General features: G+C 39.7%; 1 protein-coding gene across 1 annotated transcript in view; it reads left to right on the top strand.

Moving 5' to 3' along the window:
• LOC139743065 (inositol 1,4,5-trisphosphate receptor-like) overlaps positions 1 to 27,014 on the top strand; it is a 60,588-nt gene extending 33,574 nt beyond the window's left edge. Inside the window, exons 17-37 of the mRNA XM_071653573.1 lie at positions 4,228 to 4,539; positions 5,408 to 5,609; positions 6,166 to 6,446; positions 8,365 to 8,565; positions 9,368 to 9,478; positions 10,054 to 10,149; positions 10,888 to 11,022; positions 12,041 to 12,148; positions 12,791 to 12,983; positions 16,639 to 16,761; positions 17,520 to 17,692; positions 18,969 to 19,133; positions 19,730 to 19,907; positions 20,713 to 20,799; positions 20,990 to 21,005; positions 21,420 to 21,451; positions 21,523 to 21,668; positions 22,573 to 22,738; positions 23,629 to 23,789; positions 24,632 to 24,793; positions 25,225 to 27,014. Coding sequence (XP_071509674.1) covers positions 4,228 to 4,539; positions 5,408 to 5,609; positions 6,166 to 6,446; positions 8,365 to 8,565; positions 9,368 to 9,478; positions 10,054 to 10,149; positions 10,888 to 11,022; positions 12,041 to 12,148; positions 12,791 to 12,983; positions 16,639 to 16,761; positions 17,520 to 17,692; positions 18,969 to 19,133; positions 19,730 to 19,907; positions 20,713 to 20,799; positions 20,990 to 21,005; positions 21,420 to 21,451; positions 21,523 to 21,668; positions 22,573 to 22,738; positions 23,629 to 23,789; positions 24,632 to 24,793; positions 25,225 to 25,302 — 3,126 coding nt within the window. The 3' untranslated portion in view covers positions 25,303 to 27,014. The remainder of the gene's footprint in view (positions 1 to 4,227; positions 4,540 to 5,407; positions 5,610 to 6,165; positions 6,447 to 8,364; positions 8,566 to 9,367; positions 9,479 to 10,053; positions 10,150 to 10,887; positions 11,023 to 12,040; positions 12,149 to 12,790; positions 12,984 to 16,638; positions 16,762 to 17,519; positions 17,693 to 18,968; positions 19,134 to 19,729; positions 19,908 to 20,712; positions 20,800 to 20,989; positions 21,006 to 21,419; positions 21,452 to 21,522; positions 21,669 to 22,572; positions 22,739 to 23,628; positions 23,790 to 24,631; positions 24,794 to 25,224) is intronic.
• The last annotated feature ends 269 nt before the right edge of the window (positions 27,015 to 27,283 follow it).

Here is a 27,283-nt window from a genome sequence, read left to right as displayed (position 1 = left end):
AGAGTTGCAAGCACTCCCTGAAAATGCCAGAATCCTCCCCGTTTATTCTTTTGTTTCTTGATGTTCTACTCCGAAATCAAGAAGAACCTCTCTTAGGGTCTCTGAATGACTGAGGCTGATAGTCATACAAAAAAATACTGTAAACACTTGTGATGAATATTCGGGCAATGCATAGTTACTACTGTATTTAACTTTGTACATATACCTATTGTCAATTGCTCAGTAGGTACCAGATTTTGAAAGCCCTCCTTGTAATTTATTGGGGTTGGAAAAAGCCTCACCAATGGAAAGAAAAAAAATCAAATGGGGAAATCAGAGTTGCTTTCCCATGACATTTGTAGCAGTATAGCAAAAGAGGAAGAAAGTGTGGCTGACAAATTTGACACATGCTTTTCTTGAGACAACTGCTGGCTCTAAGAATTTTATTTTTTATTCTTTCTTTTTTTTTTGGGGGGGGGGGCATTGTAGAGGACTACAATCTTTAACATGGATCAGTTCATATTTTTATGCCTTCTTGTAGTGGTCTTTTGATGACAAATGTATTATATAAAGAAGTTTTCAGCTGAGATGACTTCAAGCATGTCAGAAGCATGCCAAGTAGTTCTTCAGTACCATCTTTATGACTTTTAGAACTTTACCAGGTTTATTTTGTTTTGTTGTTCCAGTTTGGGTTTGTTTATTTATTTGTTTGTGTAGTTCATATTAGATATACAAGGCCTGTATGGAATGAGTTCTTTCAAGAGCAGTTTTGACATTGATGTTATTTGATATTATTCTTTCTTTCAGTCATTCCATGGATTTCTTTACTTTTGCTTTATTTGCATTTTATCCAGATTTCGAAATATATAACTGAATATTTTTTTCCCTATTTTAATACACCTGTATATTCCATGTCTGCTTCTCAAGCATGTGTATGTAGTTGTATCTGTGTATATTTTTGGCATGCTTGTATGTGTCTATTCAAAAGTCCAAAAGTGTTGTATTTGTCGATATTTGAAGTTTTAGGCTGTTAAAAATGATGACATTGTCTTATGACATGCATTTTCGAAGACGACAGATGGTAAAGATGGAATCGTTTTTGAACTGGTCTGCTGTGTTAGTACTTCATAGATTACGATCTGTTCCTGTTTCTCGAAATAACCTGAGAAATGTATGTCATGACCTCATAGACTGTATTTTTTTTTTTTTTTATGGGGTAAAAATATTTAACCTTGCTTCCTGCTTCTTTTTTTTCTTAGTAATAGAAAGTATGAGTGTTAAAATCTTTGAATTACATTGTAGTTATGGTTATCATTGGCCATAAATCTGAATAGATATTACCATCATTAATGATTTCTTAACATGAGACATGAAGCCGTAGATGTTGTGAGTACAAGTAAGGATGAGTGACCAAGTGGTCACACGTCTATTTACCCATCAAACGTAGCTTTAATTGTTTCCTGTTAATAGCAGTCTGATAGTTATAACTGTTACTACAGTAAGAAACCATAGTCATGTCATTCATAATGGGGTCTGCAGTTAACTCATGGTGCAGCTGCCATCAATTGCACTCATTTAGTTGTTTCTTGATATCACACATATTCTGTAGTTTAGGCATACAGACACGAAATTGTATATATTTCTGTGACTGATAATTCGTAGTGAAAAATGGGATCACGGTGCTACATGTATGGGTTCATTGGCGACTAACCGAAAACAAATACACAAACTTACGCATGTAACAGAACAGAGCAGATATATGTTAGAATCCTCTTTGTGCACCATTTGGTACACCGCTCTAGATCAGTCCCACACATTGTGGTAGATGTTAGCAGAGGAGCAACAAAGGTTTAAGCACTCTTGTGCATATATCCTTGTTTGTCATCCAGTGATTAGTGGTTAACATTGGCACAGTAGTAGGGTTCATTGAAGCAATAATAATGTTTACTCTCATGTTAGCCTTTGAACTGGAACTTTTGGAACATTGTACAATATGGAGGGCTGCAGATGTTTGAAAAAGCTGAAAGACCATAATGATTATTGTCAATATGGCTTCACTTTGTTTAGTTGTGGTTTTTTTTTCAGACAATATGCATCGGTAATCATTTTTGTTTTTAATAGTAGCATGTTGTCGTAGAATCACTTTCCTGGTTTCTAGTAGTGCATTGTGGTAGTTACACTCGTGACGGTGCATATATGAATAACCTTGCAAGCCTCATGAAGTGTAACACTGTACATATGCAGCACACGGTCATCTTGCATAGCTGTTCTTTGGTACGAGCACTTGAACACATACATACACATCACTGAGTGCACACAGTTAGGGATTTTGATCACACGAACATGGACACTGTTCTTTTTCTGATAATGAGTTCTAGACAGTTGCCTTTCACAAGTTCTTCTTGCTCACTTACAGTAGTTTGAACTCATTGTAATTTGCATTAAATGCTTGTTTGCAACATGACTATCATGATGTCACACAAGCAAGTGCAATTCCATTCATTTTTTTAAACATCTGATGACATATCATTTGTTACCGGAAACAAAGTGAACATGAAATCCCCGACAGATTTGTTCAAAATTCTAGTTTTAGATGTGTGGAAGACTTGAGAGCATTTGTGCTTGGTTTCATGTGCCTGTATACCACAAAAATGCACCAATCAAAAAGCCCTGAATGTCGGCAGAGAACCAAAACGATGTCATCATTTCCCACAATCGATTATGTGTAAACGCCCTTTTGGTTTTAATACAGTTTACATTGTGGCTGTGCTGTGCAGCCAGCATGTACATGTAGTACTGTACATTCATTAAAACTCTGTAGCAGCAGAAATCAAGCACATTCACACCTTGTTCACCTGGGCCTATCTAAGAAGTGAATGACTAATTCGACGTTTTGTTCAAGACAAATGCTGAATTCTGATAAAAGAATTGTGAAGATTTTGCTCAGTTGTCTGCTTCAAAATGAGTTTTCTCTGAATGTTTTCAGAGATATCCACTGTGGATGCTCTTCTAGTGTCACATCTTAGTTTATCTGTAGAGGACATGCCGTGGAATTAGTATGTTTTTTGGTAGCTGAAAGTAATTGCTGTTCAGCAAAAATTTCTCTCTACAAACAAGCAACCATACTGTGCCAATACTGTTTAATATATAGAGTCAATGTATACATGTACATTGTAAATGTATGTTGTCTTCTTGACATGGTTTCAACTGATGATGATGGCCTCAATGAGAGTGTTTTGATTAGTGTGAGTTTACTTTAAAAAAAAAGTGATAAGGAGCAATAAATTACCCTTACAGCTAATAATGAATGTAAATTTGTGTAAGGCAAAGTTTGGTTCGGGAAACGAAATTTGGGGAGAGGGAAGACCAAAATTTGTCTCCTTAGGACACACCATGCACACAAAAAGTACAGCCACAAATTGTAGAAGCGTGCCCAATCTTAGATTGGGTGCAAATGATTGTATGAGACCTCAGGCATGGAAACCTAGAGCTTGTTTCATGGAGATTTAATCCAATAAACTGCAGATGGCAGCAGCAGTAAACTGAAATGCCTACTGCTGATTGATTGGTTGCTTCCTGACTGCTGCCATGGCGACTACAAGTTTTACAACTTTGCATTTATCACAAAACATCTTTTTGAAACAACTTCTTGATGTTTGTCCCACCAAGCACAGATGTTAGAATAGCAAGAAAATGTTGATTATCACGACACCATTTTTTTTTTCTTTAGTGCTATTTAAAGCCACCTTAGAGTTGAAATGCAGTTGACACGCATCAGCTGGGTATTACCAGTGCAGAGGATTCTGTGTATTCTACAATTCTATGTGTGTTTGTGTGACCAAGATGTACACACAAAATACATTGTAAGGAGGATACACATTGCTTGTGAGCATTATGTTTTTATTATGGAATTCATGTGTATCTGACCTAACATACATTTTTAACCCGTTGAGGACGGACTGATTTTGCTCCAACACGCATTTCTCATAGACACCTGCCCGAGTATACTCGGGACTCGTCCTCAACGGGTTAAGATTGCATCTTAACATGCATCTTGATCATCAGCTCTTAAAGCTAGAAAGGGAAAAAAAAACTCTGATGCCCCAATAAATGATAAAAAATTCAAAAATACTGTCTACTTTGATTATAGCTCTTGTGGAATTGCAATCAGTTGAGAAGCAGCAAGCGATCCATGCGATTAATGTGACAAGGTTTTCCTCACAATTTTTGACATTGTTCGCCTCCCAGGGAGAGAACTTACGGCAGAGTCTCCTCTTCCGCTACTACGGCAAGTCTCACCCGCACTACAACCGAGACAACGCCACGCCGCTCGGGGCCCAGCACCACCGCATGTCCACGGCGGCCAGCCCCAGCAACCCTGGCAACGTCATGCTGAGCCGGGCGGAGTTGACGCTGGCGCAGGTGCAGAATCAGCTGAACCAGCAGGGGGCCTCCATCCTGGTCATCGACCTCGTCGTCCGGAACAGCTCGAACCGCGTCTTCAAGGAGAGTGTGGAGCTGGGTATAGCTCTCCTGGAGGGGGGAAACCCCAACATACAGGTATGCAGTAGTTACAGACATCACACCAGTATGCAAGAGTTATGGATGCATTTTCCGACAATATGTTCAACAACCCAAGTGTTAATGTGATATATTTAGCACATGCTTCTAGCACACACAGGTTATTTGCAGTGCTTGAATGCTCACACATTTTTCTTTGAATCTCTGCTGGTGTGGTGAAATTGCGATGGCTCAGATATGAGATGGCATTCGTGAATTGTGATAAAACCCCCAATTTGCAATGCAAGGAGAGTTGTTGTACTTTCTTTTATTGTATGCTATGTTTAACAAGTCCCTTATTGGTGATCAAGGGCACATTTTGTTGGACTATATATTGTCACATCCCAAATTAACAATATTTGATCACCATTAATGGTACAGATTACCCCAACTATAAAGTATGTGCAGAGGAATACGTGACTGAGCCCGAGTCGTAGAATAAATCATAAATTGAAATTGATTGTCAGTATTATGTAGAAAAATGCACAATGCATGCATTGATAAATTTCCACCACAAGGTCAATGGTTAGAGTAAAACATATATTTCATTTTCTTGCAAGTTGCTGCTCATCTTCACCGTAGATTATTCTGTAGTATGGTGTCAATTCCACAAAACACTTATAGTCATTAAACCTGACAGAAATCTGGGGGGCATTTCATGAAGCGTTTAGGTCGGATATTTTTCTGACAAACTGTTATAAGCTACTGAAATCCTTGCATCTGATTGGCAGAGAGCAATTTTGTCTGACAAGTTTGTCGGAAAAAATGCTTCATGAAATGCCCCTCTGATGTAAGTATGACTTTGCTTTCATGAACAACACACAAGCAAACCAACCAACCACCCAACCAATTATTCTCTCCTGTGCAGAAATCTATCATCAAGTATCTGTCGCAGACGGACAAGAAATCTGAACGATTCTTCAAGGTGTTCTACGACAGGATGCGGGATGCGCAGGCAGAAATCAAAGCCACTGTGACTGTGAACACAGGAGAAGGCATCGCTGGAAAGACAGTGGATGAGAAAGACACTGGGAACAAGGAAGTTGGGTTAGGAGGACACAACAGAAGGGGTAATTATTAGAGAATTATCCTTGCTTTTCATGTCATATTTATGTATGTATACTTTCTGTGCCTTATTCTTCTTAATACATTCATCATGATATTTTCCTTTGTATTTGGGTTTGAGAGATGTCTTCAAAATGATTTTAATGTAAAGGTCACTCTTGCAGTTTACCAAAAGTCTTTTTTTTGGGGGGGGGGGGGTTAAAGTAGTTCATATGTCTATTTTCAGCTGTCTGTGTGCCCAAACAAAGACTGGTATTCACTGTAGTCATGTATCCCTTTTTGTTTTTTATTTCAGGTAAAGACAAAGCTCACTGCCTTTTCATGTTTTTGGGAAGAAATTTCAGGTTATTACACCAAGCTTAGTTGAAACCAGTCTAGTACTGCAGATTATGCAGGAATTGTAATGGGGATGGGAAAGACTAATTCTAAAGTTTCTGTATACCCTGGCTTCACCCCCTGCTCCACCCCTTCCCCACCTCTGCTCCACCCCTGCACTACCCTTGCCCCACCCCTGTCTCACTTCTCTCTTACCCCTTCTTCGCCCCTTCCCTCTTACCGCAGTGCGCATGGTGAACGGCTCCATCAGTGACGACCTCAAGGAGCAGCTGGTGGACGCCGCCCTGCACACTAGCAAGGCCTTCGCTGCCCTGCGCCGGGGGCGGGACGACTCCTTGGGCGAACGGGGCGGCGGCCTGGGAGGCATGTCCGGTATGGAGGCCCTGGGTCAGGTGGACAAGGGCAAGGAAGACGAGAAGGGCCTGATGAGCCCCGAGGTGACCATCATGCAGCCCATCCTTCGCTTCCTACAGCTGCTCTGTGAGAATCACAATCGGGACCTACAGGTGGGTGAGATGGGAGACGCTGTCTTCCTCCCTGAACCTCCCAAGGGCTCTTGATAGGGGTCTCTCCAAAACCATGGCAACCAAATCACAATAGACTCAAGTAGTCAAAGAGTACTGCGGGTACAATGAAAGAGCACAATTATGTTTGTTCTGCTTGTTTTCTGTTTTGTTTTTTACTTCATAATTCAATACCTTTACCACCTGTATAACAAAGGCAGTGTGGTGGAGTCAGGATGCCATATTACAGATACTGTTGACTGCCCTTAGGATGATTGACACAAATACATATTTTTGGTTTATAATTTGATAATGTTATATGTCAATATATACTACATCATGCCGTCAATCCCTCGTTTGAGGCGAGTCCCCAACTGGGGCATACCCAAAGTGGGGTGCGTATATTTGTCGTTTGGGAGTTGGGAGTCGAAGTACTTGTCCATTGCAAATAAACTTTCTGCTCAGGCGTGACAAACCTGGAGGCCAAGCCAGGGTTTGATGACTCCAGCAGCTGTCGTATTACGTAAGAGCATGATAAGGATATCTGCCTGTGGCAGACCATTCAAAGTGAACTCAATTTTCTCTATCCTTTCTAAAGTTTTCAATTGTATATTCTATTGAGAAATTCTATGGTCATCCATTTTACATTTCGAACGAAAAAAATTGACCCGTAAATAACGAAAATACAGGAATAAGAAGGAGAGCATTGCCAGTTTGCCGGTGCTGACAATGTGCTATTTGGCAGTGAGTTACAACGGGGAGGTGAGACTACCTCCCTGGTTACAATCAGCCTGCTGACTGGATCATTGAGAAAGCAGCTGTCGTATTACGTAAGAGCATGATAAGGATATCTGCCTGTGGCAGACCATTCAAAGTGAACTCAATTTTCTCTATCCTTTCTAAAGTTTTCAATTTTATATTCTATTGAGAAATTCTATGGTCATCCATTTTACATTTCGAACGAAAAAAATTGACCCGTAAATAACGAAAATACAGGAATAAGAAGGAGAGCATTGCCAGTTTGCCGGTGCTGACAATGTGCTATTTGGCAGTGAGTTACAACGGGGAGGTGAGACTACCTCCCTGGTTACAATCAGCCTGCTGACTGGATCATTGAGAAAGAGAGAGAGAGAGAGGGGGGGGGGGGGGGAGAGCGAGGGGGGAGAGAGGGAGGGAGAGGGGGGGAGAGATGGGGGAGGGAGAAGGGGAGAGCAAAATGGAATGACAATAGTTCCGGTCACTACAGTACAGGCATGCTCTGTCTGCATACGCTGAATGTCTACACTCACACACACACACGTACACACACACACGCACCATGGAGCTACATGGCCCATGCCAAAACCAAAACAATCTCCTCCTCTCGCGGTGCCCCCCCCCCCCCTCCTGTGGCGCTGTGGCGATGACTGATGCTTAGATTAGGCCAGGGTCAAGAAACAGGTGTTTTATATCTTTGACTTTAAGTCATTGATTGCCAAGATATGCACTGGCATTATTTACTGGGGTGTAGCCTCTTCAAACGAGAGATTTGCGTCATGTTGTGTTGTGTGGAACTATTTTAACCACTGTTGATTTAATTTTTGTGCAGTGAAGGAAAGCTGTATTACAATTCGAAACACTGATTTCCATTAAACCCCACTGTGTGCTGTTGATGTGCCCTTGTGTAAAACCTAAGATTTATTTCATGTTTTAAATGAAAGATTAGGACTATGGATCGGAGAACAAGAAAGACCAATGTACATCTCTTTACACAAGCTTTTTCACTCCAAAATTGTGACAAAAGACATATATGTAGATATACTATAGCCACCCATTATATGAAATTAACTAGACAGATAATAGTTGCCAAAGAAGTATGATCTGTGAAAATCTGCAAATGTAAATCATTGAACGTTTTGATTATTTGCTCCTATCTCACCAGAATTTCCTGAGGCACCAGAACAACAAGACCAACTACAACCTGGTGAGCGAGACCCTCCAGTTCCTGGACTGTATCTGTGGGAGCACCACGGGAGGACTAGGTCTTCTTGGACTGTACATCAATGAGAAGAACAGTGAGCTGATCAACCAGACTCTGGAGAGTTTGACTGAGTACTGCCAGGGACCTTGTCATGAAAACCAGGTGAGAGAGAGTTTTAACCCGTTGAGGACGGACTGATTTTGCTATAACACGCATTTCCCATAGACACTTGCGTGAGTATACTGTGGACTAGTCTTCAATGGTTTAATCTTGACCAGTAAAATGAGAAATTGATTGCACTCCAACATGGTTTGGCCCCAGGTATCAACCATGCAGGTGCATTGGGCCATATGACAAGGAGGCGAATGAAAAATGTGTATATCTGTTGCATAGACACATGTTTATCTGGGAAATTATGTTGATAAGAGTTATACACTTGAAGAACTACGCTAAAATGTATGATATTCTTTTGGGTTTTTTTTAAGATTGAGAGATACAATTGTAGATAAAACCAGTAAGATTAGATTTTCTTCTTGCAGCATTGACTGTAGAAGCTAGATATCTGATTGTGATTCACTTGGCCTCTTTAGTCCCATATGCAGAGACTCCAACCCAAAGCACCTTCTGATCTGGAGATTCTCCCGCCTGAAACCCCTAGCAAACGGGAGACTCAAAGTTGAAGTGTACGAAGCGCGAAGTTCCTAGATTTCTAGATGCTCTCTGGTGCTATCTAAGGCTTTTTTTTTTTCAACGTACGATAGCAATAAAGTAAGAAATCCTTTCCAACGGGAGACACAGAGCCCGGGCGGGAGAAATTAATTCTCAAGCGGGAGAACGGGAGATTTTGCAAAAATGGGTTTTCGGCGGGAGATCTCCCGTAGAAAACGGGAGAGTTGGAGTCTCTGCATATGTCAAGGTGTATGTCCCTATTGAATATGTATCCATTGTTCTTCCCTCCCTACAGAACTGCATAGCAAACCATGAGTCCAATGGCCTGGACATCATCACAGCTCTCATACTCAATGACATCAACCCCCTCGGCAAACACCGCATGGACCTTGTCCTCAAGCTCAAGGTCAGAGGTCACATCACTCTAACCCTAGACTCTTTCAAGGCTGTAGTATGCCGCATTTTATCATTGGTTAATCCGTTCTTGTTTATTCGGTTAATCTTTTTCAGTTTTTCTTCTAATGACAGCATGACAAGTTTCAAGTCAATCTGTTGAGAAAAGAGTTAATTCTGTCTAAGTGTAGGGGGCATATTAGCATTGTTGCTCTGTCAGGCAAGCCCAAGGGGAATCTCAGACAAGCTACGTGTACATTGTATAATATTTCATTGACAAATATCATTTACCCTGAACTTTGCATAAGAATTGAGTATACTACCAAAACAATCAATTGTTAATCAATTTTTTAATCAATGCCCATCATGCCAAAAGGGAAAACATTTTTATTTCATTATCCATTAATGATGGGTTGTAGAAAAAGTTAATGTCTGTGTGTACACAATAATCATCATACACATTCCATCCCTTGTCCTTATGACCAATAATGTGTAATCATATATCTGTGAGATTGGTTGGCTGACGGCTGGAAAAGTTGGTCGAATTATTAAAAATATCCAATAAAAGTCTGTTTTTCATGATCACAGAACAATGCATCCAAGCTGCTGCTGGCCATAATGGAGAGCAGACATGATAGCGAGAACGCTGAGAGGATCCTACTGAACCTCAGCCCCAAGCAGCTGGTGAGTTCGCTTTTCTGGTTTCCCTCTCTTCTTGCGGACAGGGAAGAGAGGAATCTACCACTACAGCAATAATAGCCACAACACCAAGAACAGCAATAGTAGCAACAGCAGCAACAAGGATATCAGGAGCAAAAAACAACAGCAACAACACCAACAGTAAGACCAGCAACGATAAGACCAGCATTAACAACACGAACCATAACACTGGCGGTGACAACAGCATTAATGACGCTTGCAGCAACAACATCAACATCAGCAGCAATAACAATAACAAACAGTATCAACAACAGCAGGCAACAATGCCAGGAGTGACAATAACAATAAAAACAAACAAAGTTGTAGTGCCACCTGAACTCTATTCAGGCTATATCATGTACACTAGACCTACTTATCATACACCAGTCTCCCAAGGCAACTGATGATTCTATATTGACAATAGTTTCAGTGGACTGATGTGTCTGTTTTATGTACTGGAACTAAGGTCCATTTTCTTTTTAAAGCAAAAGAAAATGAAGTTATTTGATTTGTGTGTGTGTGTATCTGTGTGTGATGGTCAATCACTCTGTGACGCATTTTGTCACATAGTCCTATTTTGTCAATTGCGTACATGTTTTCTCCCCTCAATTCTTCATGTTTTAAAAGCTAATGAGTGTATGACCTCATGGCTGCAATCCTTCCTCTGTGTGTGGGAAGAATGGAATTGACTTTTTGCTTCTTCTGACCTTTTGCTTCTGAAAGGTGGAAGTGATGAAGCAGGCGTATCAGCAGGAAGAGGTGGAGAGGGACGAGGAAGAGGACATCGGGGATGATGATGATGAGGATGCGACCTCGCCGAGGGAGGTCGGCCACAACATCTACATCTTAGCGCACCAGGTAATCAGTGATGGATGCTCTTGCATCAAGGGAATTTTATGATATATACTGTAAAACCGGAAAAGTTGGCGTGCATGAAACTTTCACGAGGAGCCAAGATTCGCGAAAGTAAAATGCATGCCACAGTGTTTGTTTACCCAATGCATTGAATGCCAGTGGCGATTCGCAAAAGTTTCATGCCGCGAAAAAGGCTGTTTGCTCCAATTCGTGAAAGTCTCATGCCACAATTGTTTCTGGTTTAACAGTAATCAGTTAGTAAAACTTCCTGTGGAATTTTGCGAATTTAGTGTTATGGTTGTGGGTGTGAAATAGCTTTGTGGTGACTGTCTAAATTATTTGTTTGAGACGTACTGTATCACCCAGCAGGATAAAATGTGCGCAGCAAAGACATTTATAGAGGAGAAATGAAAAGGCCTGACTATTTGAGGAGACAGGTTTTCTGACATTGTAGTCAGATTTCCTGAACAGAACTGACAAAATTTCAATATCTTAATGATTGTGCTGACTACATGTATCTCTTTGAAGCTTATCACCTGTAAGAATAATATGTTGATTAAGCAGACAGAGAGGAAATGCTTTAGTATCAGGGACTGCAGATTTATAACATTGTAATCTTTGTGAATGGGACAGGCATATTGTATTTTGTATAATCTCCCCCCCCCCCCCCCTCCCCACCACCACCAGCACCACAAACAGTGAAAGCCATACATGGTGCAAATGCATGAAAGTAAGAGAATGAATCAGTAGACAAATTAAAGAAAATCACAGGCAAGTTTGCTGTTTTATTTATCCTATGAGCAAAATCATCATTTGACTGTGGTAAACTCTGTAGCACCGTACAGTTGTGTGGATCACAGTTGTGTAATTCATATACACTACTAGGTATATTCAGGATTAAGAATTGAGGAGGAAACTAAATTTCCATATATGGGACTATTGAAACCCTGAATCTGTAAGTCTCTTTCTGAGTGGAACCATTCCTCTGCTACTTTTGAATGATTTCCACCCAAAATTCCAGCTGTCGCAGCACAACAAAGAGCTGCAGTCCATGCTGAAGCCGGCCAGCCCGTCGGACTTTGGCGACAAGGCTCTGGAGTACTATGCAAGCCACACAGCCCAGATTGAGGTGAGCACAACAATCTCTTTCTACATTTCTCACATTTGAATTGTAAAAGGATGATGACATAACTAAGTTATGAAGATTCTAGCATGCGAGGAAAGACGAGAACAGTGCTAGTAGTTTTTTGGGTTTTTTTTCAATATGCAGAATTTGTTCACATCACAAATATTAAATGACATACAAGTGATATATTTTGTGAGCGTAATATTTTGGGAATCGGGACATCATTGTGATTTTTTTGTTTGTTTACTCTGCCATCAAGAACTATGCTGAAGGAATGGAAAATAGGTTTTATCAGATTTCAAGAAGCAAAGTTGACAATTTTCCATGTTGAAGACAATCTACATTGCATTCTATTATGGGGCAAGGATATTTGGCAGGTTGTTTAAGTCTTGACCATTAGTTAACCCGCAAAATTCATAAAAATAAAGGCACTGTCATATTTCATGTACAGCATTTTCATCCACTTCATACATGATTCTATGTCTGCCAATGCCATTGATAATCAATCGTAACATGCTTATTTGTAAATGGTATTACTCATACACAACAATATTTTGCTCAGATTATTTTACAGCTCCTAAACAAATTCCTGTCCTTTCCTTGTAATCTTGACATCAGTTTTTATATTTCTCTGTTAAACCGTAGATTGTTCGGCAGGATCGCAACCTGGAGCGCATCGTGTTCCCCGTCCCTCAGGTGTGCGAGTACCTGACGACGGAGACCAAGACCAAAGTCTTTGTCACGGCGGAGCGGGACGAGCAGGGCAGCAAGGTGGCAGACTTCTTTGACCGGACGGAAGACATGTTCATGGAGATGCAATGGCAGAAGAAGCTAAGAGGTGAGTGGGTGCAAAGACAGGACTTTAGATTCTGCTCTCTCGGAACATATGAGTTGTATTATATTAGGTGATTTCAATTGTAATTATATGCCACACCAATATGATGTGAATGCCGAAAAAGTTATGTTTTATACAAATATGTACGGACTAAGTCAGTTAATTGATACTGCCACAAGAGTTACAAATACTGCTTCTACTTTAATTGATTTGATATTTGTATCAGACAAAGAACTTTACAGTGAATGGGGAATATTTGAGACTAGCATTAGCGATCATTATTTGGTATATGCTATTCGGGACTTCAGTGCAAAGATCCATCAAAAATCTGAATGTGCGGAATTTCGCTCATTCAAAAATCTTAATGAGGAGGAATTTTATAGTGATTTGAGAAGTGCTCCGTGGCAGGTCATAAAAGATATAGACGACGTTGATGATGCGTGGGATATGTGGTTGACTCTTTTCAATGATATTATCAACAAGCACATACCTTTGCGCAAAAAGCGGATAAGAAAACATGCATGTCCATGGATATCTGATGAGATTGTTAAGCTCATGACGGAACGTGATAAAGTTCTCAAAGCTGCTAAATCTAACAATAGTGATGATCTTTGGAATACCTATAAATATCTAAAAAACAAAGTTACTCATCTCATGAGAATAAGAAAAAAACAGTATAACACTGACCAAATTTTACAAAATCGTAACAACAGTAAGAAAATGTGGAAGAGCTTGAGGGAACTTACTCCTAAATCATCACCCATTTCTCCCAATACCATAAAGGTTGATGATGCAGAAGTATCGGACGACGCAAGTATTGCTGAAGCATTCAACAATTTTTTCATATCTAATGCTACTAAAATTACAAAAGACCTGCAGAGGAATACTTCGCAAATGATATTTGATGAGGACAAAGGCTTTGTTCCATCTCATTCTCAATTTAATTTAAGTATGATAACGAGAGATTTTGTATTGAGACAGATCGAGCTTCTTGGCATAGATAAAGCAACCGGAGAAGATCACATCGGCTGCAAACTTTTAAAGATGACAAAGAATGTTATTGCAGAATCTCTTTGCGATATTATCAACAAATCCCTGTCTACGGGAGTTGTTCCACGTGAATGGAAAAAGGCTCGGGTAGTACCGATATTTAAAGCAGGAGATATTTCTTCGTTGAATAACTACCGCCCCATCTCAATCTTACCAACAGTGAGTAAAATTATCGAAAGGGCCGTACATCAACAACTGAGCGAATTCATGAATGCGAATGATTTACTACACCCTAATCAATCTGGTTTTAGACCATTTCATTCCACATCAACTGCTCTTGCAAAACTTGTGAATCAGTGGTCTTTGAATATAGATAATAATCAAATTTCTGGAGTTGCCTTCATAGATCTTCGGAAGGCATTCGACACTGTAGATCATGACCTACTTTTACATAAATTAAAGTGTATAGGGTGTAGTAAGATGACTGTAGATTGGTTTAAATCCTATTTAAGTGACAGACAGCAAGTGATGCAATTCAAAGGAGCCAAGTCCCACCCTTCAACTATTAAATTGGGTGTACCTCAAGGGTCAATTCTTGGTCCCCTTTTATTTTCAATATATGTCAACAGTCTACCCGAGTGTACTTCAGAAGGTGTTATAGATATGTACGCTGACGATACGACCCTCACTGTCAGTGCTAATGACGCAACAGTTTTAGAAGAAAAGATAACTGTTGCACTAAATAAAGTAATGGGGTGGATTAAGAAAAATCGGCTCGTCCTTAACACTGACAAAACTTCTGTCATGATTATCGGCTCCCGTGCTAATCTCGGGAAAATTGAAAATTTCAGTATTTCATTAGATGGTAGTCGGATTAAAAGAGTTCAGTTCACTAAATGTTTAGGTGTTTTAATAGATGAAGAACTGAAATGGTCTAAACAAATCGAAAATGTATGTAAACGTACCCAAAAAAGTGTCTGCATGATAAAGAGAGCGAAGGCCTTTTTGCCCCAACAATCCCTAAAATTACTTTATAATAGTCTAGTGTTACCACAATTTGATTACTGTTCTGTTGTTTGGTCAAACAGATTTCAATACCATACAACTAAGCTAGAAAAAATTCAAAAGAGGGCAGCAAGAATAATTTTGGACAAAACATATGACACACCGTCGGCTGATTTATTCAAAAGTCTTAAATGGATGACACTAGACAAACGTTTTGATTTCAGCCGCGTTATGATGATATATAAATGCGTCCATAACTTAGCACCTTCGTACCTTCAGGTGCACTTAGTTAAGCCTAGTGATGTACATGAACATCATACAAGGCTAATAGACAGAGGAAATCTATGTGTGCCAAGATTTCGCTCTGATTGTCACAAGTGCAGCCCAATCGTATCCTCTGTACTTGAATGGAACAGGCTAGATCATTCAATTAGATCAGCTTCTTCCATATATTCATTTAAGAGATTGTTTAAGCAAAGTTGCTATTTGTAAGTAACACACAAAATTCATTCTGGGCTTTATCATTCCTGTATAATAGCGTTTTTAATTGTTATTTCGGCATTCTGGTGAACTCTTGCTGTGGCATGTACTTTTTATGTTACTTTGCAATGTACAGTATGCTGGTATGTATCTACACTGTATTATGTCATCTTCTGTATATACGTTTTGCTATTTAATGTACATATGTTCATCAATATTATTCAGGGCTCCATGGAAGACCACTATTTATTGGTGAATGGACTACCCTGACAAAAGATTAGAAATAAAATAAATAAAATAAAATAAAATAAAGACGCAGATGACATCTTCATGTGAACTCAATCATTGCTTCCATGTCATGTGATAATACATAGTTGGAACAATCACACATTTGATGGATAAATTGATGCATTTTAGACCATTTTTTTTGCTCTGCATAATTTCTGTGACATCCTATGCAGACCTCCCAGAAAAAAAGAGAAATTAATTTTTTACAGTTACAATCAACAAAACTCAAGGCCAGATCAGGCCGAGTGTCTTGCCTTCCTTTGCAGCACTGAAAACATGTATACAGCATATTGAAATCAAGGCCAACAAATAGTTCAGTTCCTTTGCAATATGGTGAACTGATAACTGTTGAGACTGTCATGTGGGGCTTAACAAATATATATGGAACTATGTTACGAAATATACCAGATAATAAGGGGCAAGAATACTCAGGTGTACATTTGTATGTAGGGAATTGTGTGCTGAAATATGTCAGATACTGGGAGATGAGGCATGGATGTACAGAGTATTGAGATTGTGGGTATTATGATTCCAGACTGGTGGTGAGAGGTCAAGTAGGGAAATGTTATCAAGCTTACTGATGTATGTAGTTTCATATTAGTGCCTTTTTTATGTCTTGCGTGAAATGAGTTATAACTGTGCCATAGCTACTTTGATAATGTGATATTTCATAATATCCAAATATGTTGTGAGATGGTAAAATTCAAATTCATATTCAAATGATTTTATTTCCATATAAAGTAATGTTATTTTATTCTAGAGTCTTGAAACTAAACTTGTTACTGGTACTTTCCTCGGTATTTCTGACATTATTGAAATTCAGATTTCCCTTTTCCAAAATGAGGAGCAACACAAACAACAGCACATTTTTTTATTTCTTTCATTGTTTTTGCAGCAAAGCAATTCCTGTTCCTTGCCAGCAGTAACATGTCCAACTGGAGCTACATCTGTTTCAACCTGCTCATCCTCATCAACATCATTGTAGCCTTATTCTACCCCTTCAGGGATGGACCCCAGGGTAAGACATAGGAGATATCAGACCACACCCCTATTTCCACCTCCCCCCCCCCCTCTCTCAAACTCACAGGTGAAAAAAATGAAAAACGGTTTGCTATTCCAGGCTGACCTTGAACTTTGACCTGCTGCTGTAGATGTATTGCTGGGTATTTCTCTGGAGGTCACTCTTTTCCTTGTATGTGCTTCAACAGGGCCCAATGTGTCCTTCAATATTGGAGCTCTCTGTGCAACCCATGTAACAGTTTTGTAGGAGACACCCAAAAGTACTCATTGGTTCAGCTCATTTTAGCATAGTATTAAAGATTTTGCCGCACAAGCTTCCTCCTTGCTGTAGTAGCAAAGCCACCAGACATTTAGCCATGAAAGCCCTCCCTGATTCCCACGAGAGTAGTGATTCATTAAAAAAAAAAAAACCCCAAACCCCCAAAAACATTCAAATAGCATACCGGCCACCCTTGATCATAAATCAAAATGCAAACAAAGTATAGTGTATAAGTAATGTATCTGTTTGTCTATTTTTGCTTTACTGACACATTACTATTTGTTTGCTGCATTTATTGGATATATTTTACTGGGTTTAGAACTCTTGTACTCTATTATTGTCTGCATACTTTTTCCCGGATGTTTAGTTTTGTATCATCACTGTATTCTACATTTATTTCTTCAAGTTGTTAGTTTTGAGTTGATTGTGAGGGATTAAGTAAGTACCAAGGAATGTTGGTCATACTGTTCTCCATCCCTTTGGCCCACTCCTCTCAGACCTGGACCCCCGTCTCTCCCGGCTGGTATGGACCGTCATGTTCTTCTCCCTGGCGACCATCCTGGCCCTCCCCAAGCCCTCCGGGGTACGAACCTTCATCATCGCCTCGGTGCTCCAGATGATCCTGACGATAGGCGTCATCCCTACCCTGAGCTTCTTGGGGTTTATAAATGTGAGTTGACGCATCACTCTTATTTGTGACCCGCTACAACAAGAGGATCCTAAAGTCGGGGGAGGACAATTTTCCGAAAATGACTTGACATTATTCTCTTACTCTTCTACTTTAATTTCATATATAACACAACTCATAAGAAGTACTCGGTTGCAGAGATATCGATGATTTTATTAGCGCTTGTCAAGAGGTTGAGGAAATCAGAGTTTTGAGGAAAAACGCCTTGAAAGTTTTCTTTCCGACGCTAATGTGATCATGGTGAGGTGAGACGGTATTCACTGCTTGACAATAGAAGGTATGCTCCTAGCGACCTCCGCGATGTTCATTCTAGCTTAGCGCCAGTGGTCTACGCATGACCAATCAGTAATCAGGATGCCACGCACTGACCAATAAGATCACTCCCTCGTTGCTAGGGGCGGAGTCTAGTTGCAGCGCTAAATCCAAATCTTCGGACACGTTTCTGTTACGTTGAAAGTCGGAAAATCATGGCCCAGAAAAATGCTTATTTCTTGCCTTTCGTTTGATCATTTAGCTTCGAAATTTCGGCAGATGATAGACAAAACATTAGACTACAAAATTATGCTGAAAACAGAAATCCAATTGTTTTGACAAATTTGGGTGATCTGACTTCAAACTCGATTTTCTCGGCTCAGCCGTAAGCGACTTTAGGATCCTTTTGTTGTAGCGGGTCACATTTGTTTTTAACCCTTTGTGTGCTTCAGTTGTTGTAACAGCTCAGGTTTTTCCAGAGTAAGTTCTGCATGATGTCGCGTCCTTGCACCCACATACATGTAGGTACTTGTAAGTGATAGGTCATATCCAGATAGCGAGCTCAGTTTTGAAATTTGCTGTCACACATTCTCCAATGAAGCCCATCTCATTTTTATTTTGGGTTGTATCATGAGAAACAGTGTTTCAGTGGAGGACCCCCTAGAAAATTTGTTTAGATCAATGCCAAATCCAAGACCACAACCAAAATGGTCACCATTTTAAGTTACATTATTGTGCTTGTTTTGTGTTTGTGTGTTGTTGTTGTTTTTTTTTCTTTCAAACTAGCATGCCAACATGAAATTGATGGGTCTTGTACAATAAAAGGTGTACAAGGTTTATTCAAACACCTTACATGTATCAGTGCTAAAGAAAATGAAACAAATGAAATAAAAACTGCATAACGTATACTCCCTCGCCTTTATAAACATGTAAATGTGAAACTTATGCATGAATTTTCAATTAATTTTTTTTCTCTTTAACCCCATTTCTCTCCTATCATCCTCAGCTCACCACAAAGGTGGTCTACATCCTCAGCTTCTTTGGTAATGGTGGTCTGATGAACAAACGCTTCAGCTACATCGTCACCAACCCCGAGGTGCTGTACCACCTCTGGTATCTGACCATGTGTGCCCTGGGTACGGCTGTTGATCCTCTCTTCTACAGTGTCCTGGTGAGTCTGAATTTCAAGCATTGTGTCCTGGTTGTAATGGAGTCCTGATTCCATTGTGTGTGTTGTACAGGTAATGTACCTGCGTTGTCGACGGCACATAAAATGTACAAATTGTGAGACTCTAAACCTCAAGCATCTCATAAATTGTGAATTCTGGACAAATTGGAGAATGTGATCACATGAAAATGCACACAATATGACAATGTATATGTGAGAATGTCACGCGTCATACATGCGAAGCGTGGTTACTTCCCTTATGGCTAAGGTTATTGATGCTCTCAGGTGCTATTTTAGCCATATGTTCGATTACATATTTTACGACTAAATGAGATATAATCCAGTGATATCATTCATGAATATTTTCATTTTGTGTCAATTTGGTTCAAGTGTAATTTAGAGACAATGCATCATTAGTGGAGAAACACACAGAACAGGAGAAATTTGAATGAAAGGAGGGAAGTGAGAGAGTTTGCAAAATGGCCTCAAAGTAGGAGAGCTCCTGAAAGTAGTAGAGTTGCATAAACTGGGACTATGTTCTCAAAATCCCACTGTTTTCTTCTCTTGTGCATTGTCTTTCCTTGTCTCCATGGCAACAGATGCTGGATGTCGTGTACCAGGAGGAGACGCTCCTCAACGTGATACGGTCGGTGACACGCAACTTCCGGTCCATCGCCCTGACAACGGTCCTGGCTCTCATCCTGGTCTATCTCTTCTCCATCATCGGGTACCTCACCTTCAGGGACGACTTTGTCATCTCCGTCGATTCCAGGGCTGGTAATTTATCTAACCCATTATCTTCTAGAAGAACCTTTGATAGGCCATAGCAGATAGGGATTTCAAATCATAAAGGAAAAGGGTTAAAAGCAACTACAGTGATCAGACACACATACATTGTTAAGTCTCTTTTCAGCCGATTACTTGAAAACAAATACTCCAAATATGCAAGACACAAGATGAGATCAACTGAAACAAAAATAAAAATAAAACCAGAGGCAATCTTGAAAATAGTGAAAAGAAAGAGAGGAAAATGAGTTACGTTTAGTCACTGAATAGACATTGAATTGAAAGGTATTGATGCCAAGTTTTAGGAAATACATGAATGGTCACATGTTACACTACATCACTGCAGATAACGTCATATAAATGTTGTTGGTTAATATCATGCTATTTCTCTCTGCCAGCATATTAAAGCCAACAATTTAATCCTTTCAGCTTTTTACCTGTTTCTTTTGTTGCCCTTTCTCTTTTTGTTTTCATTTTATTTGTTAAGTTAAGAATTCAGTTTTGTTTATATGATAATACTTCCATAATGATAAAGGTTTTATTTTGATGTTAATGTTGATTAAGATTTGCACTATTGTGTTTTTGTGTGTTGCATTATTAGCATATACAATGTATGTACCATAATCTATTTTGTTTGTCTCTTGACACAATGTTGAAGGTTTTGTAAATGTATGGCAAGGACCCCTTTGAAAATCAGCTCTAGCTATGGCTGAAAAGGCAATCCTTCTCATGAATTGAGAATTAATAAATTGTATAAATTAATTGATAGATTTATTGCTTGTTTGATTGCTTGCAGCAGCAGTTGGGGCTAGTGGGACTACACAACCTGTCCCTGAGGGACCGCCACCCACGTGTCCAGCGGGAGGGAACTGTAGTGATCCCAGTGGCCCCGCCCACAACCCATACACCTCAACACCAGGAGGTAAGATTAGTTGATTATGATTGAGGATTTGGACAAAAATTGAAATGAAGAGTGATTGTACCTAGTACGGTACATGCCCTACCCATAGTAGCAAGGGTCCAACCACACATGCTATGTTTTTGCCATATTAAAAAGGTTTTACTTTTTCAAGTAAAGAATTGTAACTTATTAGATAAAAGAAAAAAAAATCGCTCTGTATCTGATATAAGCTAGTATGCTCAATTTTTGTATTATTTCATTCGCTAAAATGTATTTTCCTAAATACAATGTATTTAGCCACAAAGAATCTGTGACCATACACATAGCGTATGAGCCTGAGGAAGTCTGTATGAAAAAGATGTTATAGCAGTATGTCCTTAATAATTATTAGCTTGAGTTCAAATTTGCCTCATCTGGTATCACAAAAGGCTGAACCAGATGATGTGTGTTAGTATGGGCAACATTTATTGAGATCACGGACAAAACCTTCCCCTTTTTCCACGAAAAGTGGATGGTGCAGTAATATCTAACAGACGTCATAATGATTGAGTACCATGTAATCATATTTTCACTCCGCATCACATGGCCATCCTTCCGCTCACATGGCATGTCCAAGCCAAGTTATTAAAGTCCAGTAATTTGTATGGTCGAGGCAGCTGCTGACAGTGTTTTAACCTGCCAAGTGATATTACAACTCTTCCCTAGAAACGTCCGTTGCCGTTGGTGATGAGGAGGAAGGGGAGGAGGAGAGGTTCTGCGACACATTGATCATGTGCATCGTCACCACACTCAACCACGGTGTGCGGAGCGGAGGAGGAATCGGGGACGTACTCAGGAGCCCGTCCAGTGATGTAAGAAGTGGGAGAGTGACACTTTGTCATTCAGTGACCCATAGTCCAGGATAGATAGTGAAATCATTAGAAAGAATGGAAATAAACATCCATTTAAAAAAGAAATAGAAAAGCTAAAGTAAAAATAAAAAATAAAACCCTCCAAGCTGGTTGACATTATAAGAATTGAGGTAACTATTTTGAAATCTAGTATCAAACTCCAAAGCCTTGTAGAGGAAAGAAATTTTATTTATTTGCTTTTAATTTTTAGAGTGACCTTCCAGTTATAAGAATGCAGGGTGTTCTCTGTTAGGTTAATGTTGCATGGAGACAGTGATCTATAAGTTTATTGTATGCCAGATAAAATACAGTGTCAGTTGAATTAAGCCTGTTTAATGTTATTTCTGAAAATTTTGCATTATTTTGCAAAGTAGATCTACTATCTTTGTCCTTCCCATGTCACAAAGAAAATCCTAAAGGTCTACATTGGGTTGATATTCGATGTAGGCCCTACAGTTCAGAGGAAAAACCAGGAAAAAAATGAACGATGTGCATAAGGTTCGACTGAATATTGATATTATGTGACATGTGTACCTACAATCTACTGTACCTGTCATCTGCATTGCTATACATACGAAACTCCAGAACACGAGGATTGGTACTTTCAATGAACTTTATGAATTTTCTGGTCTTTGAAAAATGCGCTTCATACAGAAGAGTGTGATTATTTTTGGTAAATAGAATGATAGAAATGGTTGATAAGCCAGAGTGGACATTCAGTGTTTGAACATTGCACATAATAGGTTAGCATTGTGTGGTTCATTGTTTTGAAAGGTGCAGATTTGTACCATACTGAGTTATGAATACTTGTGAAGCCCGATTATCGTAATCGTAATTCTGCCCTTTTTTTACATCGCTGCAACAGGAGGCGTGGTTCCTTGGCAGGGTATTCTACGACCTCGCCTTCTTCTTCGTGGTCATCATCATCGTCCTCAACCTCATCTTTGGTGTCATCATTGACACGTTTGCTGACCTGAGGAGCGAGAAGCAGCAGAAGGACGAGATTTTGAGAAACACGTGCTTCATATGTGGTGAGCAATACACTCAGGGGAAAGGTTGATAGTCATTCCAGGAAGACCCATGCAAAGCAAACAGGATTAATCTTACAGATGTATTGAAGAATTTGGAAGATTGGTACAGATGATCAGGGGTGCATCCAGGAATTTCGTAAAGAGGGGGTGCCTTTACAAAATTAAGGGGGGAGGGGGCACACGCACCCCTCCCCCATTTTTTCTTATTTCTTTTGTTTTAACAAAAAATAAGGGGGGGCGTGCGCCCGGTGCGCTCCCCCCTGGATCCGCCACTGGATGATTGATCGATCGTTAGTGGTAACGATGATGATGATAGCTATCAGATACTCCTGATGACTGTGCTACAGTAAATGACTTTGGCATACTTTGGTTATGGCGCCTACTGCCGGTACAGGTGCTCATTCATAGTTTTCATATTTGCCAATATATCATCTTCCATCTTATTCAAGAATGGTCTGAAATGGCATTGAAGGTGACTCAAACATTGATTTGAATCACATGTGCTGGTCAAAAGAAAACAAGCGGAGATATTGAACAAAAGTATTGGTGGATGTGTGATGTTATTTAAAAGAACATGTGTTGTGTTCAATATGCATATGTTTGATAACCAGAAGAACAATTAAGTTGATACTGGCGGTGCTCAATGTGTACAATTACAGCCAGATACCTTTCTACCATGAACATGTGCCAGTGTAGTGGGGATCTCTCCAGTGAATGGACCAATGTAATCCCCCCTTTGAAATAAATACCACATTATTTGGTTGAGAACTTAGCATCTTGCCAGAGCCACCTTGTGTAGTGCCATCTGATGTATGTGTGGGCTATGGACTGACATACAAGTCCGGTCTTCTCATTCTCCCCCCCCCCCCCCCCCACCCCGTACTTTGCAGGCCTCAACCGGGCCTCATTTGACAACAAGGCCGTGTCGTTTGAGGAGCACATCAAGGAGGAGCACAACATGTGGCACTACATGTACTTCATCGTGCTGGTCAAGGTCAAGGACCCAACGGAGTTCACCGGTCCTGAGAGTTATGTTTTCTCAATGATCAAGGTAACCAATACTGGTGCATCAGGCAGTAAAGACAGATTATAGCTAAAATTACATACTCTACACACCATATACTTTGTGAGATTTTTATTTTTGTGAATTTGGCGAGTTGGGAGCTATTCACAAATTTAACAACACACGAAGATATTACATGCTGTTCCCAACAGGAATATGACGTGCACAAACACATTTCTCTGTTCATTAACTATACTTCACGATTGCAAATTCAACCACTCGCGAAATTGTTGGCAAAACCTAATTTGCAAAAAATTAGACTCGCTAAATATGTGGCGTATACAGTATTGTGAAATACCATAGATTTTGAGAGTAGGATATTTCACGAGGCGTCATTTGTAAGACAGTTTTGGAAATGGCTAAATTAGTGATGGGAAACCAACAATGGAGTGAGGAATACATTTTTTCCTTTATTCAAAAGAGCAGGGTTAATAATTTCAAACCATTGTTTCCTTAGTGGTATGGAATGTCATAGGTACGTGTACTACAGTGTATGTGTTGACAGGTATACTTTGTATATGTGGACGAGTACACAGTATCTGCATATAAGTAGTTATCACTTTGCTATAAACAGCTATCTTATTGGGTAATCTGTTGCAGAAAACAAACAGCTGAAAACTGCTTATCAAATAGTAGCAAACCAGCAGGATAAAATTGAAGACAATGAATGGCCTGTTTTGAAGTACAGAAAGTCTCCATTCACGAAGAGTGGATATTAGAATATGTATTTTTTTTTCAACACTGAAATTTATGCTGTGCGCCCAGCATCCTCGATGAAGCATATCTTCTAAGTTTGAATGAAAACCTTGTGTGTGTCTTGTCCATGGCAGAAAAAGAACCTAGACTGGTTCCCCAGGATGCGGGCCATGTCGCTAGCAGCTGACGAGGGTGAGAGTGAGCAGAATGAGCTGAAAAACCTACAGGGCATGTTGGAGAGCACCACTAAACTGGTGCAGACACTGAGCTCACAGCTGGCTGAACTCAAGGACCAGGTGAGGCAAAGGAAAATCACAAACATTACATAATATGACGATGTTATGATAGTGCTTTAACCTTTTTTTAGTTCTGGCTCTCGGCTAAAAGTTGCCAAAATATTTCATTGGCATTCAGTAAATCCCTTAAACTTTAACCTTATTTATTGCAAGTTCGGTAGCTCCACTCTGGGATAACAATGCCTCAGTCCAAAAGGTAGACAATAGGGATTAGAGTATTGAGAGGTGTCTATTCACTAGCAAGTAGTTTCCATTCTTTGTTGCCAGTCAGTGAAGAAAGCTTTGGCAGATGTGGAAAAATGGCAAATAAAGCACGGTAAGGGCTGGTGATTGCAACAATTATTCTTATTAATGTTTGAAAAATGCAGTCGTAAGAGTTTGTAAGTTGAAATCTACAAGTGGTCTCTCAAATCGCTCTTCTCCCAACCCAGATGACAGAACAGAGGAAGCAGAAACAGCGGATTGGACTCCTCAGCACCCCTGCGTTACCCTCCATGGGTCCACCCTAGCACCCCTGCATTACCCTCCATGGGTCCACCCTAACACCCCCATCCCACCTCCAGTGCCTGCCCCGCCCCTCTGTGTGGTCTTCGTCCTGCCCACCTCTGGCGGTGTGAAACTCTCGCCTTTGCGTTTGAATACCTCTGCTGTCGACCTTGCCGCGTGAATATTGCCTGTCGTACGCGTCCTGCCTCCAACTGTACGACGTGAGAATCCCAATGTGCCTGTCGTGCTTGTGGGCGTGGCCACGTTCTGCCGCCCCATATTCTCTGCTGATGAAATTTGTGGAAGATCTCCATGTGAAGTTACGATGCTGCCATTTTCTTCCCGTTTGTTAAGTAGAGTTCATGATTGATATCACCCTTCTACCAAATGAATGAGGATCGATGCAACGCTCCAACCAAGTGAATAAATGAATATTAACCAAAAGCAATGATGTCAAGTTCACCAAGCTTATATCACAAACAACACTTTTTCCCCCCTGCCTTTTTGACATACGAAAACTTTAGGCATTGTTCATGTACAATGTTACGATTGGTTTTTTCCCTATGAGTGGAATCATGGGCCAATGTTGATAGATACAAGTTTGCTGCTTAATTCTAGACTTCATATTTTCTCCCAATCATTGACCAGAATCCCATCTCTGAAAAATATCCTGACAGCATTATATTTGAAACCAAACTGAGGAAATTTTATGTGTTTTTTTTTTCCATATCAGATATAAATGTATGTGACACATTACCTCTACTTTTATGCATAAACTAGAACAATAACAGGTGTACTATTGTTTTATTTGTTTGTTTGTTTCCATAAGATGGGCATTTCTGTCACTGTATGTTTGTGGGTAAATGTCATCAATTAAAATCAATAGTTTACTCAGATAACAGAGGGATTCAGCTGTCTCTGTGGTCAAGTCGGAGATTAGTACGTAGTCATATTGCTCGAGAGTTGAATTGTGATAGATGACTAGATCCAAGTTACACAGGCCTGTGCTGTTTTGCAGATGTCTGAGAAATAATATGGTGCTAACTTTTGTTCTGCTAATATGTTTTGTAGAACTTGGTCGTTTGTTTTTTTTTTCTCCTATTCCAACCTTGTTTCAGATCATAGTGGAGAAGTACAGTTGTAGTGATGATAACAATGTTGCGCCCCAAATGCTGTTTTTTTTATCATGCAATATCACTTACCATAACACTAAGCTTTCAAATGTACATGTTGTTTGAACGTTTGTAACAGAGCACTTTTTCTACTACTTGCAGCTACTTGCACTTCGTAAAAAAACAGATGAGTAACTTTTGTGTGATTTAGAATCAATTTGTCCCACTGATACTTTTTTTTTCCTCTGCCCTATTTGTTATACAACTGATGAGAAAAAAAAAGTTGTAGAAAGTCATTTATAAGAAGTCAATATATTTATGATGAGATCATGGTGTATAAAGACATAGAAAGATATAATGTAAGTATATGAAAATATCCACCTTCTAAAGTTATTAGAGTTTTATATCATAATCCTGATGATTTTGTAGATCGCGTATCACCCCAAGTGTGTTGTAATCATGTTCATAGATATTCATTGTTTGATATTTGTCAAACCACACAGTTGGTTTGCATTCTTAACTTATGCAGATACAAAGGTGCAAAGAAATTGAAATATATCAATATCTCGAATGTTGGTGTTACTCATTGTAATAAATATAAGCTATATGTCTGTCATAAATTACTACAGGTATTTGTAACTTGTGAGAATGTGTGTTTGAGTGCGCCTTTTTTTTCCCCCACAAGTGCCCCCCTGTTCATCATGTGTACATATCTGTGTGTGGCTGACAAAGTTTATAGCATATTTTGTATACAAATGTTTTCATATGAAAATAAGGCGTGAGAGACAGAGTGTAAGACAGAGAGAGAAAGAGTGAGTGAGAGATAGAATAATTAATGGGGGAAAAAAAGTTTGATATAATAGTGATGAATTTTGTGACGATTATAACATTG

This window comes from Diadema antillarum, unplaced genomic scaffold, assembly GCF_040938485.1.
Source record: "Diadema antillarum isolate AM-2024a unplaced genomic scaffold, OU_Dant_1.0 seq00001044_RagTag, whole genome shotgun sequence".
NCBI lineage: Eukaryota > Metazoa > Echinodermata > Echinoidea > Diadematoida > Diadematidae > Diadema > Diadema antillarum.
The sequence above is the reverse complement of the archived record's forward strand: the minus strand, read 5'-3'. Positions and strand labels throughout refer to the sequence as shown.